We start from the raw sequence: 17,362 nt of genomic DNA on the forward strand, positions 1-17,362 counted from the left end.
ATAAGTATTTATTATAATTAAAGGTTTTATTATTATATTGGTTATGATTAAAAAAAAGAGTAAATTACGTTTTTGACCCTGTGGTTATATCATTTTTACTATATTAGCTTAAAATAAGAATTTTTAACATATCTGTCCCATGGTTTCTATAACTAACCATTTTGGCCCCTAAGTCTAGAGATCATGGGGGCCAAAATGGTTAGTTATAAAGACCATGGGGGCTAAAATGGTTAGTTATAGAGACCATGGAGGCAGAAATGTTAAAAATTTTTATTTTAGACTAATATAGTAAAAGTGATATAACCACAGGGGCCAAAAACGTAATTTACTCTTAAAAAAAGTTTCTAGATAAACTTACAGTTTTATTTTCCGTTTAAAGCTTTAAGAACGTGGGGTATGGTGGGGCGGGAGTTTGGGGCGTGGCCAGCCCAAACGGCTATTTTATATTTTTTAAAACAAAAAATTTAAATTTTTTAATGTTTTTAAATAAAGAAAATTACATACAAAAATTCCTAATGCTTATATTTTTTCTTTATCTCTTCTCTCGTCTCCAACATTAGTTCCAACTCTTCACCTGGTAGGTGATCAATGGGCTGGGCTAGAAATTTCATATCATCTCGTCCTTGTTTCAGGGCATCCCTAGCTTCTTTGCTCTTCCAAATTTCGGCCCTTTGTTGTTGGAATACGTTGAATGTATCTAACTTGCTTGCAATGTCATCCAACTGCTCGCTGTATACTCCCCTACGCGAGCTCGAACTCCCAACTGAAGGCGATGTCGTACCCGATCTTGATTTTTAAGCGCGCCTTTTTGCGGTATCTCTTCCGTATTCAGGCCGGTTTGGCGAATCATCCAAAAAGTCCTCCAACTCTTTATCTTGTGCATCCGATTGGGCTTGGGACGAGGGTGTCCTTGACCTTTTGGAAGACGTGTTAGTTTCGCTACCACTGGGGATATTCGTCCACTTGGGATGGAACTTACAAATCTCCCAACAATGCATGAAACGGAAGTCGCTCCCCACATTTGTTTTGAATGTAACCAATGCATTTGTCACAAAGTCGGCTTCGGTTTCACCACTTTTTGGGTTTTGCTTTGCTTTATTTAAAAAAGCACTAAATTTGGTGACTTGCCCGCTTATCTCGGTCCACTTCGATGATAAGCTATCGTTCTCACGATAAACCTCCCTTTCCATTTCTTCATGGAATGCTTTACTAATCGCTTCCCACAAATGGCTTCTATGTTGAGAATTTCCTATTTTAATCAAAACAATGGATGAGGCATTTGATGATTGGGTGGTGGGCTAGGATTTTCTTGGAATGCCCACGGGTTGTTCGGGTCAAAACCACGATTATGAGGATTCATTTTTGGTATTATAGAATGAGAATATAGATGATTATAGAAGAAGTGGAGTGTATTGTAGTTGGATGTGGTAAAAAAAAGAATAGAAGTGTGAGTTTTATAGTGAAAAAATAAGTTTTTTTTTACACATAGCCGTTGGCCAACGGCTAGGTTGGTTTGGCCATTAAGAGCCTGCCATGTCATATTGATAGACCCGCCCCATGCCCGACCTTAAACTCCCGCCCCTTGGGCCACGCCCAAACCCAAGCCCACCCGGGGTGGTGGCTTGGGCGTTTTCAGCCAATTCACGCCCCAGCCCCAACCCCTGCCTCATACCCCCCACAGTCTAACGTGGAAAGATTAGTGTAATTTTGAATTGTAAGTTCTTATGTTCTTTGGTGCTAGTGCCTTGTTAATGTCTCCTTTGAATGAAATATTGTTGTTTAAAAAAAAAGTAAACTTTACAAGGGGATAACCGATATAACCTTAATTATATATTGAGTTAATTGCCCGGATGGTCCCTGTGGTTTTATGTTTTTTCACGTTTAGTCCCCACTTTTTGGAAATAGCAGGTATGCTCCCTACGGTTTGTCATTTTGTTACTCGGATAGTCCCCTGATTAAATATCAGGGGACTATCCGAGTAACAAAATGACAAACCATAGGGAGCATACCTGCTATTTCCAAACTAACTGACATCTACTCAGGGACTACCTGAGTAACAAAATAACAAACCATAGGGAGCATACCTGCTATTTTCAAAAGGTGGGGACTAAACGTGAAAAAACGTTAAACCATAGGGACCATCCGGGCAATTAACTCTTATATATTTATCCAACTTAAAATTTAAATTACATATTTTTACTTAAAAATTGAATTGCATATTTTCCTTAATTACATGTCCTTAACCCTAGTTACAACAATTACCTTACTTTTAACGTTTTTTTACTCATTTACCATGTTAAAAAAAGTTAACGACGTAGACATGAGTTGGACGATGACATGGATTTTTTATCTTTTTGTTTTATTTTTCTTCTTTATATTAGAAGTAATATAATAATAATTAAATTATTTATCATACACACACTCCTTCTCTCCTGAAATCAGAAACCTTGACCCACCACCATCTAACCACCACAACCACCGATCGTTTCGTCTGACAACCACCACCTCCACTAGTCGTTCACCACCATCTGACCACCACCACCACCAGTCTTTTCTTCTCCACATTCTTTCTCATTGTTTCACCGTCGAACCTTAGGGTTTGCTTATATCTAAAAAAGGTTAAGGTTTAGGATCAGAGAGAAAATTAGGGGGGTTGTAACGGTGGAGATGGTGGGTTTTGGAGGGTTTAAGGTAGTAGTAGTAGTAGTATTAGAGGTGGTGGAAATTGGTGTACGGGGGTGTTTGTAATAGTGGTGGTGATTCCACATCAGTAAAAAACTAACGACGTTAACTTTTTTTAACGGGGGTCAAAGGAGAAAGAATAGTGTTTAAAGTTGGGACCGATAACAATAATATTCTTATAACAATAATATTCTTATATTGAAATATTATCAGCCAACTGCAAAAAGTGAGGATTATTAAAATCTAATTTGCCTATCATTTTACACAAACGTGTGCTACATGCTACCCTATATATCATTGTCTTGGTTGTTTCAATCTACACTTCAAAATTCCACCTGTTTTACCCTTCAAACTTTCTCCCTAGATGTCTATTAAGCATTACTTATATATGTGTCTATATATATATTTGTATAATATAAAGTAATATTGGGAATGTATTTTTGTTGATAATAGTCAACCTGTCATGTTAAGATATAGTGATGAGCTCGGTATCGAACCGGTACCAGAACCGAAAGTAGCGGTACCGAATATATCTGGTACCATACGGTTCGGTACTGGTACCGGTATTTGAGGGTAAACCGGTAAATACTGGTACCGAAAATGTACCCGGTTCGGTAAATTCGGTACCGGTACCGGTTCGGTACCGGGTACCATTTGCTCATCCCTAGACACGAAACCAAACATGTTACTACCGAATGCATATAAATGTTCCCACCCAATGAGTCATCAATGGGGATCATAATTGGTATGAACTTAATGATATGATATTCGATTTAATGTTGGCCTAACATGTCATAATTCCAGTTTAATGTTGGACTAAGATGTTGTATTGGAAACTAAGTTCTCATAATCAATTATCAAATACTCCCAATTATCAATCCTTTGTGTAAGTATTTAAGGGGGAAAAATTAGTCCTTCAAAAAAAATACTCCCAATTAAGAACTATGAACAAGTCATTTACATGTGAATGAGCCATCTCCCAAAGTAACTTTATGAAAGCAAGTTATCACATTCGAGAATGAGCTACTTTCATCTTTGATATGTTGTAATAGTCTAAGGTCTATAGTATAAATAAGTCTAGGGACTGATATTGTAAAATGTACTTAGTTCAGGGAGTTAGTTGTATCTTGTTTAGTTAGGGGGTTGTTGTAGTCTATAAACCCTAACGATCTATAGCAGAAATAACCATCGATTTGGTGACCAATTCTCTCTCTGTATCTTCTTTCATTCATTCTGTATCATTGGTATCAGAGCTGCTGATCCTTGGCACGCTCTTGATTCGATCAATTTCATCACAATTCATTCAATTCTGAGGTGTAATTTGATTCAATTCATCGGATTTGATCATCATTCGGTCAAATTCATCTTCATTTCGATTCAAATTGATCATTGATTTGGTCAATTCAATAGCAAATTAACACAAACTCATCAGATCTGCAACAATGGCTACGCGTAATCGAACAGATTTGGAAAAAACAGTGGAAGAGCATGGTGTTACTCTCTTGAAGGTGGATGCATTCATGCAGAAATCTGAACAGACATTTGCAAGCCTTAATGCGAATGTTCAAGCATTATTGGCTAAACTAAATGGGAACCAGTCATGAAATGGTCAATCGCACAACAGGTCCAAGCAACAGAAATGAACGGCTACACAGGATTGGAAAGATTGATTTTCCAAAGTTCGATGGAAACGAAGTAGATGATTGGATTTACAAATGCGAACACTTCTTCAATGTCGACGAAACACCAGAGAACTTCAAGGTACGTTATGCAGCGATTCATTTAGAAGGGAAAGCGGTAATATGGCATCAATCGTTTTTGAAGACAAAAACAATACTCATTTCTGAAATATCATGGAAAGAATATTCAGAAGCCATTGTAAATAGGTTTTCTTTAATTTTGTTTGAAGATGCAATGAGAACCCTAACTTCACTCACTCAGAATGGATCTTTAGAAGCATTCTGTGATGAGATGAGTTTGATGCTTGTTTACTCAAGGTCTCTATTCCAGAACTTTATGCAGTGAGCATCTTCCTCAAAGCAATCAAACCAGAAATTGGTGGACCTGTAAGAATGTTCCAGCCTAAAACCATGAAAGAGGCGTTTTATTTGGCTAAGATTCAAGATGCAACCAATAAGTCTGTTAGTCATGCAAGTGGGAACATGTATAATCCTAACAACTCTTCTTATGGTAATAAGGTTCATAGTGCGGTTAAACCACTTGTTAATGTCTCTCACTTACCACTATTACCGTCTCCACCGGGTGCTAAAAAGTTTCCTAATACTAAGCAAATTTTCAGTAAAGAAATAGAGAGCAAAAGAGCTAGGGGTGAGTGCTTTTGGTGTACTGAAAAGTTTACACCAGGTCATAAATGTCCAAATAAGCAGTTGTTTGTGTTGGAAGTCATAGGGAGTGACGATGATATTGAAATAATAAGTGGGGTTGAATCAATGGATCAACAGGAATGGCCTGACCCACATATTTCTATTCATGCTTTAACTGGCATGCAATCTTTTTCGACAATGAAGGTACTGGGCACTATAGCAATATCCAGTTAAGAATCTTGATTGACTCGGGATCCACTCATAATTTTTTAAGTGAAAAATTAGCTCTCAAATTGAAGTGTGTTCTTAAACCTATTGGCGGCATGACTGTTGGTGTAGCTAATGGGTCTGGTATTAACTGTGCAAGTTATTGTCCTGGTTTTCAATGGTGTATGCAGAACATGTGGTTTACCACTGATGTGTTGGTGATACCCTTAGACAACTATGATATGGTTCTTGGGGTTCAATGGTTATTGACTTTGGGGGCTATCTTGTGGAATTTTGTGGACCTCACTATGCAATTTAAGATTGGAGATACTGAATGTAAATTGAAGGGTATAGATAGCAATGAGGTGTCTTTATGTTCTGCTACTCTCATGAATTCGCTGTTGGGCCAGAAGGATCAAGTAGTTGAAGCTCACTTATTCAGCCTGCAGTTGCAATCCTCTCAAGAAGGTTTTCAACATGAAACTAAGGTGTTAGATACTGTCTATAATGAACAATTGCAAGACCTTTTGCAAGAATTTGATGATGTCTTTCAAACACCCACTACCTTGCCTCCTAAACGAGCCTTTGATCACAAGATTGTATTAAAGGATGAGTCTAAGGTGGTGAATTTGAAGCCTTACAGATACCAGTCAGCACAAAAAGATATTATTGAAAGATTAACTAAAGAATTACTAGATACAGGGGTGGTAAGGGGAAGTACTAGTCCTTTTGCTTCACTAGTAGTATTAGTAAAGAAAAAAGATGGACCATGGAGGTTTTGCATTGACTACAGAAGATTGAATGATGCAACCGTCAAAAACAGTTATCCAATTCCTTTAATAGATGAGTTGTTTGAGGAGTTAGAAGGTGCTGTGATTTTTTCTAAACTGGATCTCAGATCTGGTTATCACCAGATTCGGATGTGTGATGAGGACATCCAAAAGACTGCATTCAGAACTCATGAGGGTCTCTTTGAGTTTGTAGTAATGCCATTTGGGCTTACTAATGCCCCAGCTACATTCCAAGCACTAATGAATCACACTTTTAAGAACTATCTCAAGAAATTTGTGTTGGTGTTTTTTGATGATATTTTAGTATATAGCAATTCTTGGAAGTCTCATCTGGAACATCTACAACAAGTTTTATATGTGCTAAGGTCTAATCAGTTGTATACAAGGAAGTCTAAGTGTGCATTTGGGGGCACTACAGTTGAATATCTTGGTCATATTATTTCTCAAAAAGGTGTATCTACAGACCCTAAAAAGCTGGAAGCTATAAAGGAATAGCCTATACCTACAAATGTGAAACAATTAAGGGGGTTCTTGGGTTTATCTGGGTATTATAGAAGATTCATCAAGTCCTACGGTGTTATTGCTAGACCATTGACTGATCTATTAAAAAAAGATGCTTTCTCTTGGACCAATGAAGCTACTGTTGCTTTTGAAAGCCTTAAAGCTGCTTTGGCTTCTCCACCAGTGTTAGCCCTGCCCAATTTTTCTAAACCTTTCATCCTAGAGACTGATGCATCTGGGAAAGGTATCGGGGCAGTGCTTATGCAGGAGGGACACCCAATTGCTTTCATTAGTAAGTCTTTATCTGCTAGACAACAAGCTCTGTCAGTTTATGAAATAGAGTTATTAGCTATTATCTTTGCAGTCAAGTATTGGCACCATTACTTAGCGGTGGGTCATTTTGTGATAAGAACAGATCAAAAAAGTTTAAAACATCTCGTTGAACAGAAGATTACAACTCCCTTGCAACAGGTTTGGTTGTCAAAGCTAATGGGGTATGATTTTGAAATTGTTTACAAACAAGGGAGTGATAATGTTGCAGCTGATGCATTATCAAGAGTGCAGTCTCCCACGCTATTATCAATGACTTTGAATACGTTTGATCCTGATGTTTAGGCCAGAATACAAGCAACTTGGTATTCCGATCCTAAACTCCATTCCATTCTCATTGACTTACAGGATGGGAAGGAGAGTTCTAAATATGTGTGGAATGGTCAGGCTCTATTCAAGAAAGGCAAGGTGGTTGTGGGAAATGATGAGCAATTACAGAGTCACATCATTACTTTGTGCCATAGCACAGCTACAGATGGACACTCGGGAGTTCATGCTACCACTCAAAAGATTCGTTCCATGTTTACTTGGAAGGGTGTACACAAGCAAGTGAGGAATTTCATTCGACACTGTACCATATGTCAAAAAGCTAAGTATGAAACTACTACTTCTCCTGGTCTTTTACAGCCACTGCCCATTCCCAACCATGTATTTTCTGATATTTCCATGGATTTCATTGGTGGCTTGCCTAAATCTCAGGGAAAAGATACGATTTTTGTGGTGGTGGATCGTTTGACTAAATATAGTCATTTTATGGCTCTGTCTCACCCTTATTCAGCTGCTCAAGTAGCACTGGTTTTCTTGGATCAAGTGTTCAAATTGCATGGATGGCCATATACAATTGTTTCGGATAGAGATCCCATCTTCATCAGCCAGTTTTGGAAGGAATTCACTAGTTTACAAGGAATCCAGCTGGCCTTATCCACAGCCTACCACCCTCAAACTGATGGTCAGACAGAAGTTGTTAATAGATGTTTGGAGACCTATCTTCGCTGCATGGTCATGGATAAACCAGCTGTCTGGACCAAGTGGTTACCCTTGGCGGAGTTCTGGTACAACTCCAACTTCCACACCTCTTTGGGAATTACCCCTTTTCAGGCTTTGTATGGGTACCCACCTCCTTTATTTGTACCTTACATTCCGAAAGATGTAAGAGTTGCAGCTGTGGATGAGATGATGTTTGATCGGGAAGAGACTATAAGGTTACTTAAACATTCCTTATCCAGAGCACAAAACAGAATGAAACAGGTTGCTGACCTACGAAGAAGTGAAAGAGAGTTCCAGGTAGGGGATAATGTTTATGTCAAATTACATCCCTATGGGCAGTCAACTCTTCGAGCATCTCGTTTTAATAAGCTCGGTCCCAAGTTTTTCGGTCCGTTTTTTATAATAGAGCGTATTGGGTCGGTGGCTTATAAATTGGACCTTCCTACGGATACCCAAGTTCACCCAGTATTTCATGTTTCTTTACTTAAGAAAGCTGTGGGAGATGTCACTCAATCAATTCCACTTCCAACTGCTCCTCGTTTTTTATTTCAGCCACTTAATGTTTTGAATCGAAGAATGGTTCGACGGGGACATCGTACTTCAGCTGAAGTTTTGATTCAATGGGATAGCCTACCTATTACTGAAGCAACTTGGGAAAATGTGGAGGACATACAGATTCGTTTTCCAAACTTTAAATTTTGAGGTCAAAATTGTTTTGTGCGGGAGGTATTGATATGTTGTAATAGTCTAAGGTCTATAGTATAAATAAGTCTAGAGACTGATATTGTAAAATGTACTTAGTTCAGGGAGTTAGTTGTATCTTGTTTAGTTAGGGGGGTGTTGTAGTCTATAAACCCTAACATCTATAACAGAAATAACCATCGATTTGGTGACCAATTCTCTCTCGGTATCTTCTTTCATTCATTCTGTATCAATCTTAGCATTAGCTTAGCTTGTATGCAAAAGTAGATCATAGTATAGATTTATAACACATAAAGTCTATACTCTATAACTAGTATGTTACAAAATAAATTAAGCATGCAAGCTTTATTAAATCCAACAAACTATCAAATCTAACACTTACATACGAACCAAATACTTAGAAAATTTAGGCACCTATATTTAAATTTAGGCAATTTAAGTGGTTACATATAGTTTTGAAAACTCTATGTACCCACCTCAACATGTTTTAGCTCTAAAAATTACCTAATTTGTCAACCAAAATTCTATAAGTATGTTATTTTGGCAAGAGTGAATTTCAAGGATTCTCATTTATCTTTATATTCATTTTCAGGAACCGTCCTTTATGTTCAAGATTGACGAGTTTTGTACTTTATGTTTTCAAATCATACACGTTTTGTCATTTAGGCCTAACACAGTTAGTTTTTTCACTTAAATTTGGTCATGTGCAAAATTTTTGTCAATTCATATTTGCAGGGACTAATTGTGTAGATAATATAAACCCCAAACTCTCTCTCTCTCAAACCCTTTCTCTCACTAAACTCTCTCCCTCTTCTCTCTCTCTCTCGGAACACACCACCGCCCCATCTGCCACCATCTTTCATCAACCTTCACCGCCCAACATATGGATCTGGATCAAGTTTCTATAAACAATTGTGTAGATCCATACACCATAGACACATCATCAGATCCGTTCGGATTCACTGATCCCGATCCCAACACTTACTCTCTTCCGATCTCCAACGGTAATGACACTCACACCTACACTATCGGAGACGATACTGACAGAATCTTCACCTCCGGCTGTCCACTGCTTCCCCCTCCGACTGAAATGAAACGCGACGAAGGTTTCGTTCTTCGTGAATGGCGCCGGTGAGGTTCAATCTGCACTTGATCTTGTTCAATTTCTTATAGATCGTCTAGTATATGTTTATATCTAGTAGTATTGCTACCGGATCTGCTATTGTATAAATGTTGTGTTGCGATTAGCAAAACAATTGAACGATCATTTGCAACTGGTTACAGATTGAATTACTGTGAGAGAAAGGGTTTGAAAGAGAGAGAGAGAGTTTGGGGTTTATTATATTATCTACACAATTAGTCCCTGCAAATATGAATTGACAAAAAAGCCCTCCTGTGCAAAGCACATGACCAAATTTAACTGAAAAACTAACTGGGTTAGGCTTAAAGGACAAAACGTGTATGATTTGAAAACATAAAGTACAAAACTCGTCAATTTTGAACATAAAGGACAACGCCTGAAAATGGTTATAAAGATAAATGACAATCCTTGAAATTCACTCAAGTTGTTTTTAGATAAAACTATTATCAGTTACATAAATCCGAGTTGAGATTGGATTGTTTTTTTAGATGAATTTATATTTTATGGAATTTATAGGGTTAACTAGTAACCCGGTTTAACCGCCCGATACAACCTGGTTCAACTGGTTGAACCATTTTAGAGCCCAACCCGGTATGCCTTAAAAACCGGTTTTTTAAACATTGGTTACATTTATATATTGCAGCTTCATACCGCTGGTTCATACGAAGATTCCCCGCCGCAATGTGCGTGGGGAAATCCTAGTTATAAATAATAAATTACAATACATTATTATATGTTTGATCATGCATTCAAAATCTAATTCACATGAAAGTCACGGAATTAGTATTTGTGAAAATCAAGAATATTGGTTAAAAACATTTCTTTCAAAATCAGCACAAGTTTAAGGTCATGTAACTCTTTTCACATGATCATGTGATGTGCATAGAAACAAGATTTTCAACCTAAAGGATATAATTTAGTATATTTTCTCACATAACCTTGTGGCATGAAAATATCATTCAACCAAATTTTCAATTTACATAACCCTCACACCAAGTTTCTTCCTGTATGGTTGCTCTGTACTTCTGATAAGGATATTCCGAAATATATTATCGGTCTTGTAGGAGTGGCTACTTCTGGGTCAATCTCATGCTCTCTACAAATCCGAAAATAAATGCTAGTAAAAATTGCAGTCCATGCAAGTTTGTAAATAATTAGTGTCCAATATGTTTTACCAAAAAAATTAAGGTAGTGTTTGGTATGCTGGAATAGGAGGTGGAATGGAATGAACTATTGCGACTAAATGAAAAAAAGTGTGTTTGGTTGGTCAACGTAATGGAATCAGCCATTCCATAAGTCATTCCATTCCCTCAAATTCATTCCATCCACTCCCCCTGTTTTTTTTCCATTCCATTCCCTCTCTAACCCTACGTCACAAACACCGCCCATCACCACCACCATCTTCCACCACCACCACTTGCCATCGTCACCACCCGCCACCAACCTCCGCCAACCACCACCACCGTCCTCCGCCGCCACCACCGCCATCGACTACTATCGCTGCCACCCGCCATCGCAGACCAACGCCACCCCAACCACTACCACTACCCTCCGCCGACCACCACTACCATCCTTCGCTACCACCACCCGCTACCGTCGACCACCACCCACCATCGTCGCTGCTGCCACCGCCACCACCATCGACCCCATCGTCGCTACCCGCCACCGCCGACCACCTCCACCCCGACCACTACTGCCACCCTCCGCCGACCACCACCACCATCTTCCGCGGCCACCACCCGCTACCGTCGACCACCACCACCGACCGTCGTCGCCACGACCACCAGTCGTCGCCACCACCATCGCCGCCACCCGCCACCACAGACCACCGCCAACACCGACCATCGCCGCTGCCACCGCTAACAAACGTCACCCAACGCCGCTACCACCGCTAACAAACGTCACCCAACGCCGCTACCACCGACCACCGCCATCCATCGTAGCCACCGCCATTAGCCGACACCAATCACCGCCAACACCCATCGCCAATTTAGTTCATTCCTCTTTTATTACCTACCAAACAACACAGGGTAATGATTTATTCCTTTCCTGCATAGTAACCAAACAAGACTATGGCATGTAATGATCCATTTCATTCCTTTGTCCATTCCATTACCTCGTCCATTCCATTCCCTCATCTATTCCATTACGTCATACCAAACAGACCCTAACTGAGTTAGCGCTAAAGGACATAACATGCGGTATTTTGAAAACATAAAGTACAAAAAACATCAATTTTAAAGGCAAAAGACAACGCCTGAAATTGGGTATAAAAATAAAGGACAAAACTTGCAATTCACTCTTTCAATAATACTCATATCATCTTAAAATTTAAATTCTTTTGTATGTTTTATAAGTATTTTTTATAAAAACGACAACTCACACACACTCTCTCTCTCTCTCTCTCTCTCTCTGATTCTACTACTAAACTACACCTTTTTGTCCACCACGAGAACTGAACCCTCGCCACTTGGATAGGCAAAGCCTTATTCAACACGAGGCCCTTTGGTAGTGCGTTTTATATATTTAACCAAAAAAATACAATTTAGGTGACTTTCGACACAATTTTACCCGTTTCCTCCTCAGTTATCTGTATAATTACCCAAACCAACATATTTTCAAAATATAAGGTTAAAACTACCAAGTCTGGCTAGAAGTTTGCAGACTTACAGGCAATATATCCATGCACGGGCTTTACGCAAAAGTCCATCCCAAGCCCTGATTTCATCATGATGACCAGCTTGATGCTCAAATATAATATCCCTGCAGAAAGATCAACAAAACTATCAATATTAACTAATAATTACAAATAACTATTGGAGAACCCGCACGTTGCGACTGAGTCAGACAACGCCATACTCGTTTTCCGTTTGTTTATCAATTGTTTCGGCTTTTGTTAGGTGATATTACTTAAAAAGAATTAGTAATAACATGAGTAATAATATACTTATTAAATAACTATTTTATATCTCATAAATACCAAAATTATGTCATAAATACCAAAAATGCCCCTAGTAGGTGTTTTAAAATTAAGTGAAATGCCAATTTTGTCCTAAAGAGTACAATTATTATGTGAAATGCCTTGTCGCAAATTTTGCCCCTAGTATAGAAGTATAGAATATAGATATATAAATCATGGCCGATAGACGAAATTGGACTTAAATAACCCAAACTTTCACCATTTGGCCGATAGACGACAACACTCCCAACTTACGAATTGTACCACGCCACTCTCAACTTATTTTCTTCTGGCACTCCCAAACTAACTAAACCCTAACCCAGTTAGCTGACGTCAGATGCAATGTCACTAAACAAGTGCCACATCAGATGCAACGTCACCAGAAAGGCCACTTCAGATGCCACGTCACTAAATAAGTGCCGCATCATTAAAAAGGCCACGTCAGATGCCACAGTAGTAAACAAGTGCCACATCAGCAAAAAACTAACTGGGTTAGGATTCAATTAGTTTGGGGGTGCCAAAGGAAAATAAGTTGAAAGTCGGGAATGGTGTGGTACAATTCGTAAGTTGGGAGTGCTATCGGTTAAATGGTGAAAGTTTGGGTTATTTAAATCATACCTAGTAACCTAAAGTGAATCTATGAATGAAAGAAAAAAATCATACCTAGGTAAACATTTTCGATGGTACGAATTTGGACATCGCCTACAAACAGCAAATTGCAAATCTGCCACCTTTTCGTTTTCCGTTTGGTTACAGACAACACATTTGTGAGCTGGACATACAAAGGGTTCCCCTGCAGCAATCTTTTCTTGAAGACTCTGTCGCTCCGTCTTATCGTTTTTCTGAAGCAGCTTAGCTACACATTTCGGGTGATAAAAGTGGCCGCACGTTGCAGAACTACATTGAAAAACCTGCACAATGATACCAAAACAAGTTTAAAAGAAAAAGAAAATGAAAATAGATTTTCTCAAGTATTTGTTACATATTTACATACCTCTGTATTTGAAGATTTATCAGAAGACCCTAGTTCAGCACAGACAAAGCACTGGTGTAGACTATACTCGCAATTCTCACACTTTAACTTTTTCTGACGCAGCCAAATCTACAGATTGGATATGTATAAAGATAGGGTGTAGCTATTTGCACACCCATTTGCCTATTGACACACCAAAAAGGTGTTTTTTTGTCTTATATGTACACCCTGCAGTGTCGAGCTGTGGCCAAAGCGCGGCGTTTTGGTCCGGTCAACCAGACAAAGACTGACGGGTGTCTGACGGGTCTGTTGACCGGACCAAAATGCCGAGCTTTGGCCGCGTTTTGGTCCTGTCAACCAGACAAAAGACTGACACCCGGTCTGGTTGACAGGACCAAAACGCGGCCAAAGCTCGGCGTTTTGGTCCGGTCAACAGACCCGTCAGTCTTTGTCTGGTTGACCGGACCAAAACGCCGCGCTTTAGCCACAGCTCGACACTGCAGGGTATGCACATAGGACAAAAAACACCTTTTTGGGTTGGCTATCTACACACTTGGTGTGTAGATAGTTTGAGCCTAAAGATAACCAATGCAAAAACAAAAGAGAAACGAAACGACAGTTATAAGTTGATAATATATCATCCAAACTCGCATATGGTTAACTAACCAGGAATTCTTTAGGAGGTAAACAAAGAGATTCACAACTAGACTCGTGTGCCGACATAGAATCTGGGGTTATATGAAATGACCTAAAACATTTCCCTTCACAACTGCAATAGATGACAAAATCATCCGAAAACCATCAGTTAAAAATCATCGTAATTTTTTTCTGAAGAAAATGAAGATGTGAAGTAAAAAGTAGTACATTGCAAGCTCGCCACCATTATCACATATCGCACAAACTGTATCGAAATGATCGTGAAATGTCTCTCCCTCGTCGTCTGAAGATGCCATAATTAAAGATCCTCCCGCTAGCAATGAGAAAGCACTTTAATGCCTAGTACAGATTTTAGACACACATCTGAGTCGAGAAAACAAACGGTTGATCAAGGTTTGGCACGATGTAAAATAGAATAAAGATCGATGCATGTGTCTCATTCAACATGAAATGAATATACTTGATCACGTTTAGTAATGCATATACTTGATCGTTCAAAAGACAAAACTGATGCAAAATAACCACCAAAACATCAAGTTATAAGTCCCACCATTTCACAGTCAAGAAAAGCATGGTTTAAAAAAACGGCTGAGGCGTGCGCCTCGAGGCGAGGCGCCCTAAAAACGAGTCCGAGGCGGCGCCTTAGGGGGCTATTTTGTACGTGCGCCTCATAGGGCTGAAACGCTAAGAAAAGTTGCGCCTCATGTCCTTTTTATATTTGTTTTTGATGAATTTGATGATGAAATTAGTTAGTAACTTAGTATTTTATTTTTCATAAGATATATAATTTTATACAGTATTTATTTTTTAATTCCGCCTCAGGCTTATGCCTCGGTTCGCCTCGTGAGGCAAAGGGAAAACACCTCGAGGCACGATTCCGTACTTTTAAACCTTAAAAGAAGTCACAATTTGTTTACTATAATATTGTAACGACTTGAAAAAAAACTAGAATTGGTAGCATCAAGATCAGTTTACGCTACCATATGTGTGACTTAATAAGATAACTCTGTCTAACCATTTAAACCCTAATCTCTAAACCTTAAGAATAAGCCTTAAACCCAAGCTAAATGCTAAAAGCTAAACCCCAAACACTAAAAGCTAAGCCGTGAAGGTTAACGTCTAAGACTAGAGGGTATGGAGAGCCCCATCCTCAAGAGGATGGGCCGCCACGTAGGAAGGGCTTGAGGGTGATGGACCTAGGGGGGTGGGGGATGAACCTCTTTGTATATATATATGTATGTATGTATAGGTATATGTGAGAGAAGGAGAGAGGAGGTGGGAGCGTCGAGTTCGGCTGGTGGGAGCCGATGTTGCCGGGCTTGGGGCGGCGACGGGCATGGGGGTGGGGAGTTTGGGGCGGCAACCGGGCTCCATACCGTCTAGTCTAAAAGCTATAAAACTAAGGGCATACGGAGTGGTAATCGGCAACATGCGGCAAACATGTTTACCACTCGGTAAACACCACCACCAACAAAGTTTGCCGCTTCCAAGTTTACCAAATCGGTGGTGTGATGCCGATGCGGTGAAGTAGAGGGTGTGTGTGGTGGGGTGGGGTCCATTCCTATCTTAACCAATCACAATTTTTTCCTTTTTTTTAAAAAAATAGTTTACCACTTTACCAAGTGTCTAAACCATTGCCAACAATTTTCAGCAAAGTTTAAACACTTTTGCCTGATTGATATGGCGCGCTATGATTGGTCGGTTTTTTAGTTTACCACTCCAAAGTGTTTAACCACTCCTTACACCCTAAATGCTAAAGATAAAGATAAACCTAAAAAAAGCTAAACCCAAAACTCTTAAACTCAAGCCCTAAAGCTAAAACCTAAACCCTAAAAAACAATCGACATATGTATGTATCAATCGTGAGTTTTCTCTTGATTTCTTCCCCTATATACGTATAGTCACAAATATCCTAAATTTAAAAAATTTAAAAACTACAGGTATCTAATAACCACAGATATCTCTGTGATTTCAAGAACATGAAGAAAGTAGAAACAAATCCCCAAAATTCACATGAAACACAATTCGTTGGTTCAAATTATAGATAAACTGAATAATGCATATGACACCTGAATATTAGGGTATCAAGTAGGATTCGTACCGAGATGAAATACCATGTGGTGTAGTGAGGTAAAAATCTTTACAAAACCTATCATTGTTTATTTATTTAAGTTTTTATTAGAGTTAAATGACCGAATAGTCCATGTGGTTTGTTCTTTTTTCATTTTTACTCCTTAACTTTCTAAAATTACAGTTATAGTTTCCAACTTTTCAATTTTCACTCCCGGGTAGTCCCTGGGCCTAACATCAGTTAGTTTTCTCAGTTAAGAGGGTGTGAAATGACATAAATACCCTTTCCTTAAAGCATTAAAAGAAATATATTATTTATTTATTTAATCAAGTGGAGGCCACCATCCTTATCTTCGTCACCCCATCCCACCCACTCACTTCATCTTCCCCACTCCTCACCACCACCACCACCACCACCACCACCACCATCTCCACCTTTCACCACCATTAGGGGTGTTCAAAAAAATCCAAATCCGAAACCGAATCCGAAATATCCGAAAACCCGTATCCGAAATATCCGAATTTTTTGATATCCGAAAATCAGATAATCCGAAAATTCGGATTCGGATAGTGATTTTGAGAATTTTCGGATAATCGGATTATCCGAAAATTTAATTTTTATTTTTTTCGGATATCCGAATATCTGAAAATATCCGAAGTATCCGAAAAATATCCGAAGTATCCGAAAAATATCCGAAATATCCGAAAAAATATCCGAAATATCCGAAATATCCGAAGTATCCGAAGTATCCGAAAAATATCCGAACTATCCGAAAAAATATCTGAAATATCCGAAAAATATTCGAAATTTATATTCGGATATCCGAAACTATCCGAAAAATCTGGTTCCAAATATTAAAAAATAATTAAAAAATAAAAATTAAATAAAAAATTGGATATTCGGATATCCGATTAGATATCCGAACCCGAATCCGAAATTTCGGATATCCGAAATTTCGGATTCGGGTTCGGATGTCAATATTTCACTATCCGAAATTTCGGATATCCGAAAACCAAATTATCCGATCTTGAACACCC

At 38.9% G+C, this 17,362-nt stretch overlaps 1 protein-coding gene across 6 annotated transcripts; it reads right to left on the reverse strand.

The window, feature by feature from the left end:
- Window positions 1-10,445: 10,445 nt before the first annotated feature.
- Window positions 10,446-16,415, reverse strand: LOC110942096 (protein ENHANCED DOWNY MILDEW 2). 6 transcript variants are annotated; one of them, XM_022183809.2, is made up of 7 exons: window positions 16,356-16,415; window positions 14,462-14,617; window positions 14,264-14,366; window positions 13,619-13,726; window positions 13,288-13,535; window positions 12,336-12,428; window positions 10,446-10,761 (listed from the first exon to the last, which is right to left on the reverse strand). In XM_022183809.2, exons 2-7 carry the CDS (start codon window positions 14,548-14,550, stop codon window positions 10,653-10,655), a joined length of 750 nt encoding a protein of 249 aa, XP_022039501.1. In that variant the 5' UTR covers window positions 14,551-14,617; window positions 16,356-16,415; the 3' UTR covers window positions 10,446-10,652. The 6 variants fall into 6 exon arrangements, with proteins under 6 accessions (XP_022039501.1, XP_022039503.1, XP_035846300.1 ...); XM_022183811.2 differs by having other exon boundaries at window positions 14,462-14,593; window positions 16,356-16,401; XM_035990407.1 differs by having other exon boundaries at window positions 13,619-13,711; window positions 16,324-16,398.
- Window positions 16,416-17,362: the final 947 nt, after the last annotated feature.

The sequence above is a fragment of the Helianthus annuus genome, chromosome 5 (genome assembly GCF_002127325.2).
Source record: "Helianthus annuus cultivar XRQ/B chromosome 5, HanXRQr2.0-SUNRISE, whole genome shotgun sequence".
Taxonomy (NCBI): Eukaryota; Viridiplantae; Streptophyta; class Magnoliopsida; order Asterales; family Asteraceae; genus Helianthus; species Helianthus annuus.

Coding starts and splice junctions, on each gene's coding strand:
- LOC110942096 (XM_022183809.2), bottom strand. CDS start 14,550: ATGGCATCTTCAGACGACGAGGGAGAGACATTTCACGATCATTTCGAT. Junction 13,536..13,618: donor ATAAATCTTCAAATACAGAG/GTATGTAAATAT, acceptor ATCATTGTGCAG/GTTTTTCAATGTAGTTCTGC. Junction 12,429..13,287: donor CATCGAAAATGTTTACCTAG/GTATGATTTTTT, acceptor ATCTTTCTGCAG/GGATATTATATTTGAGCATC.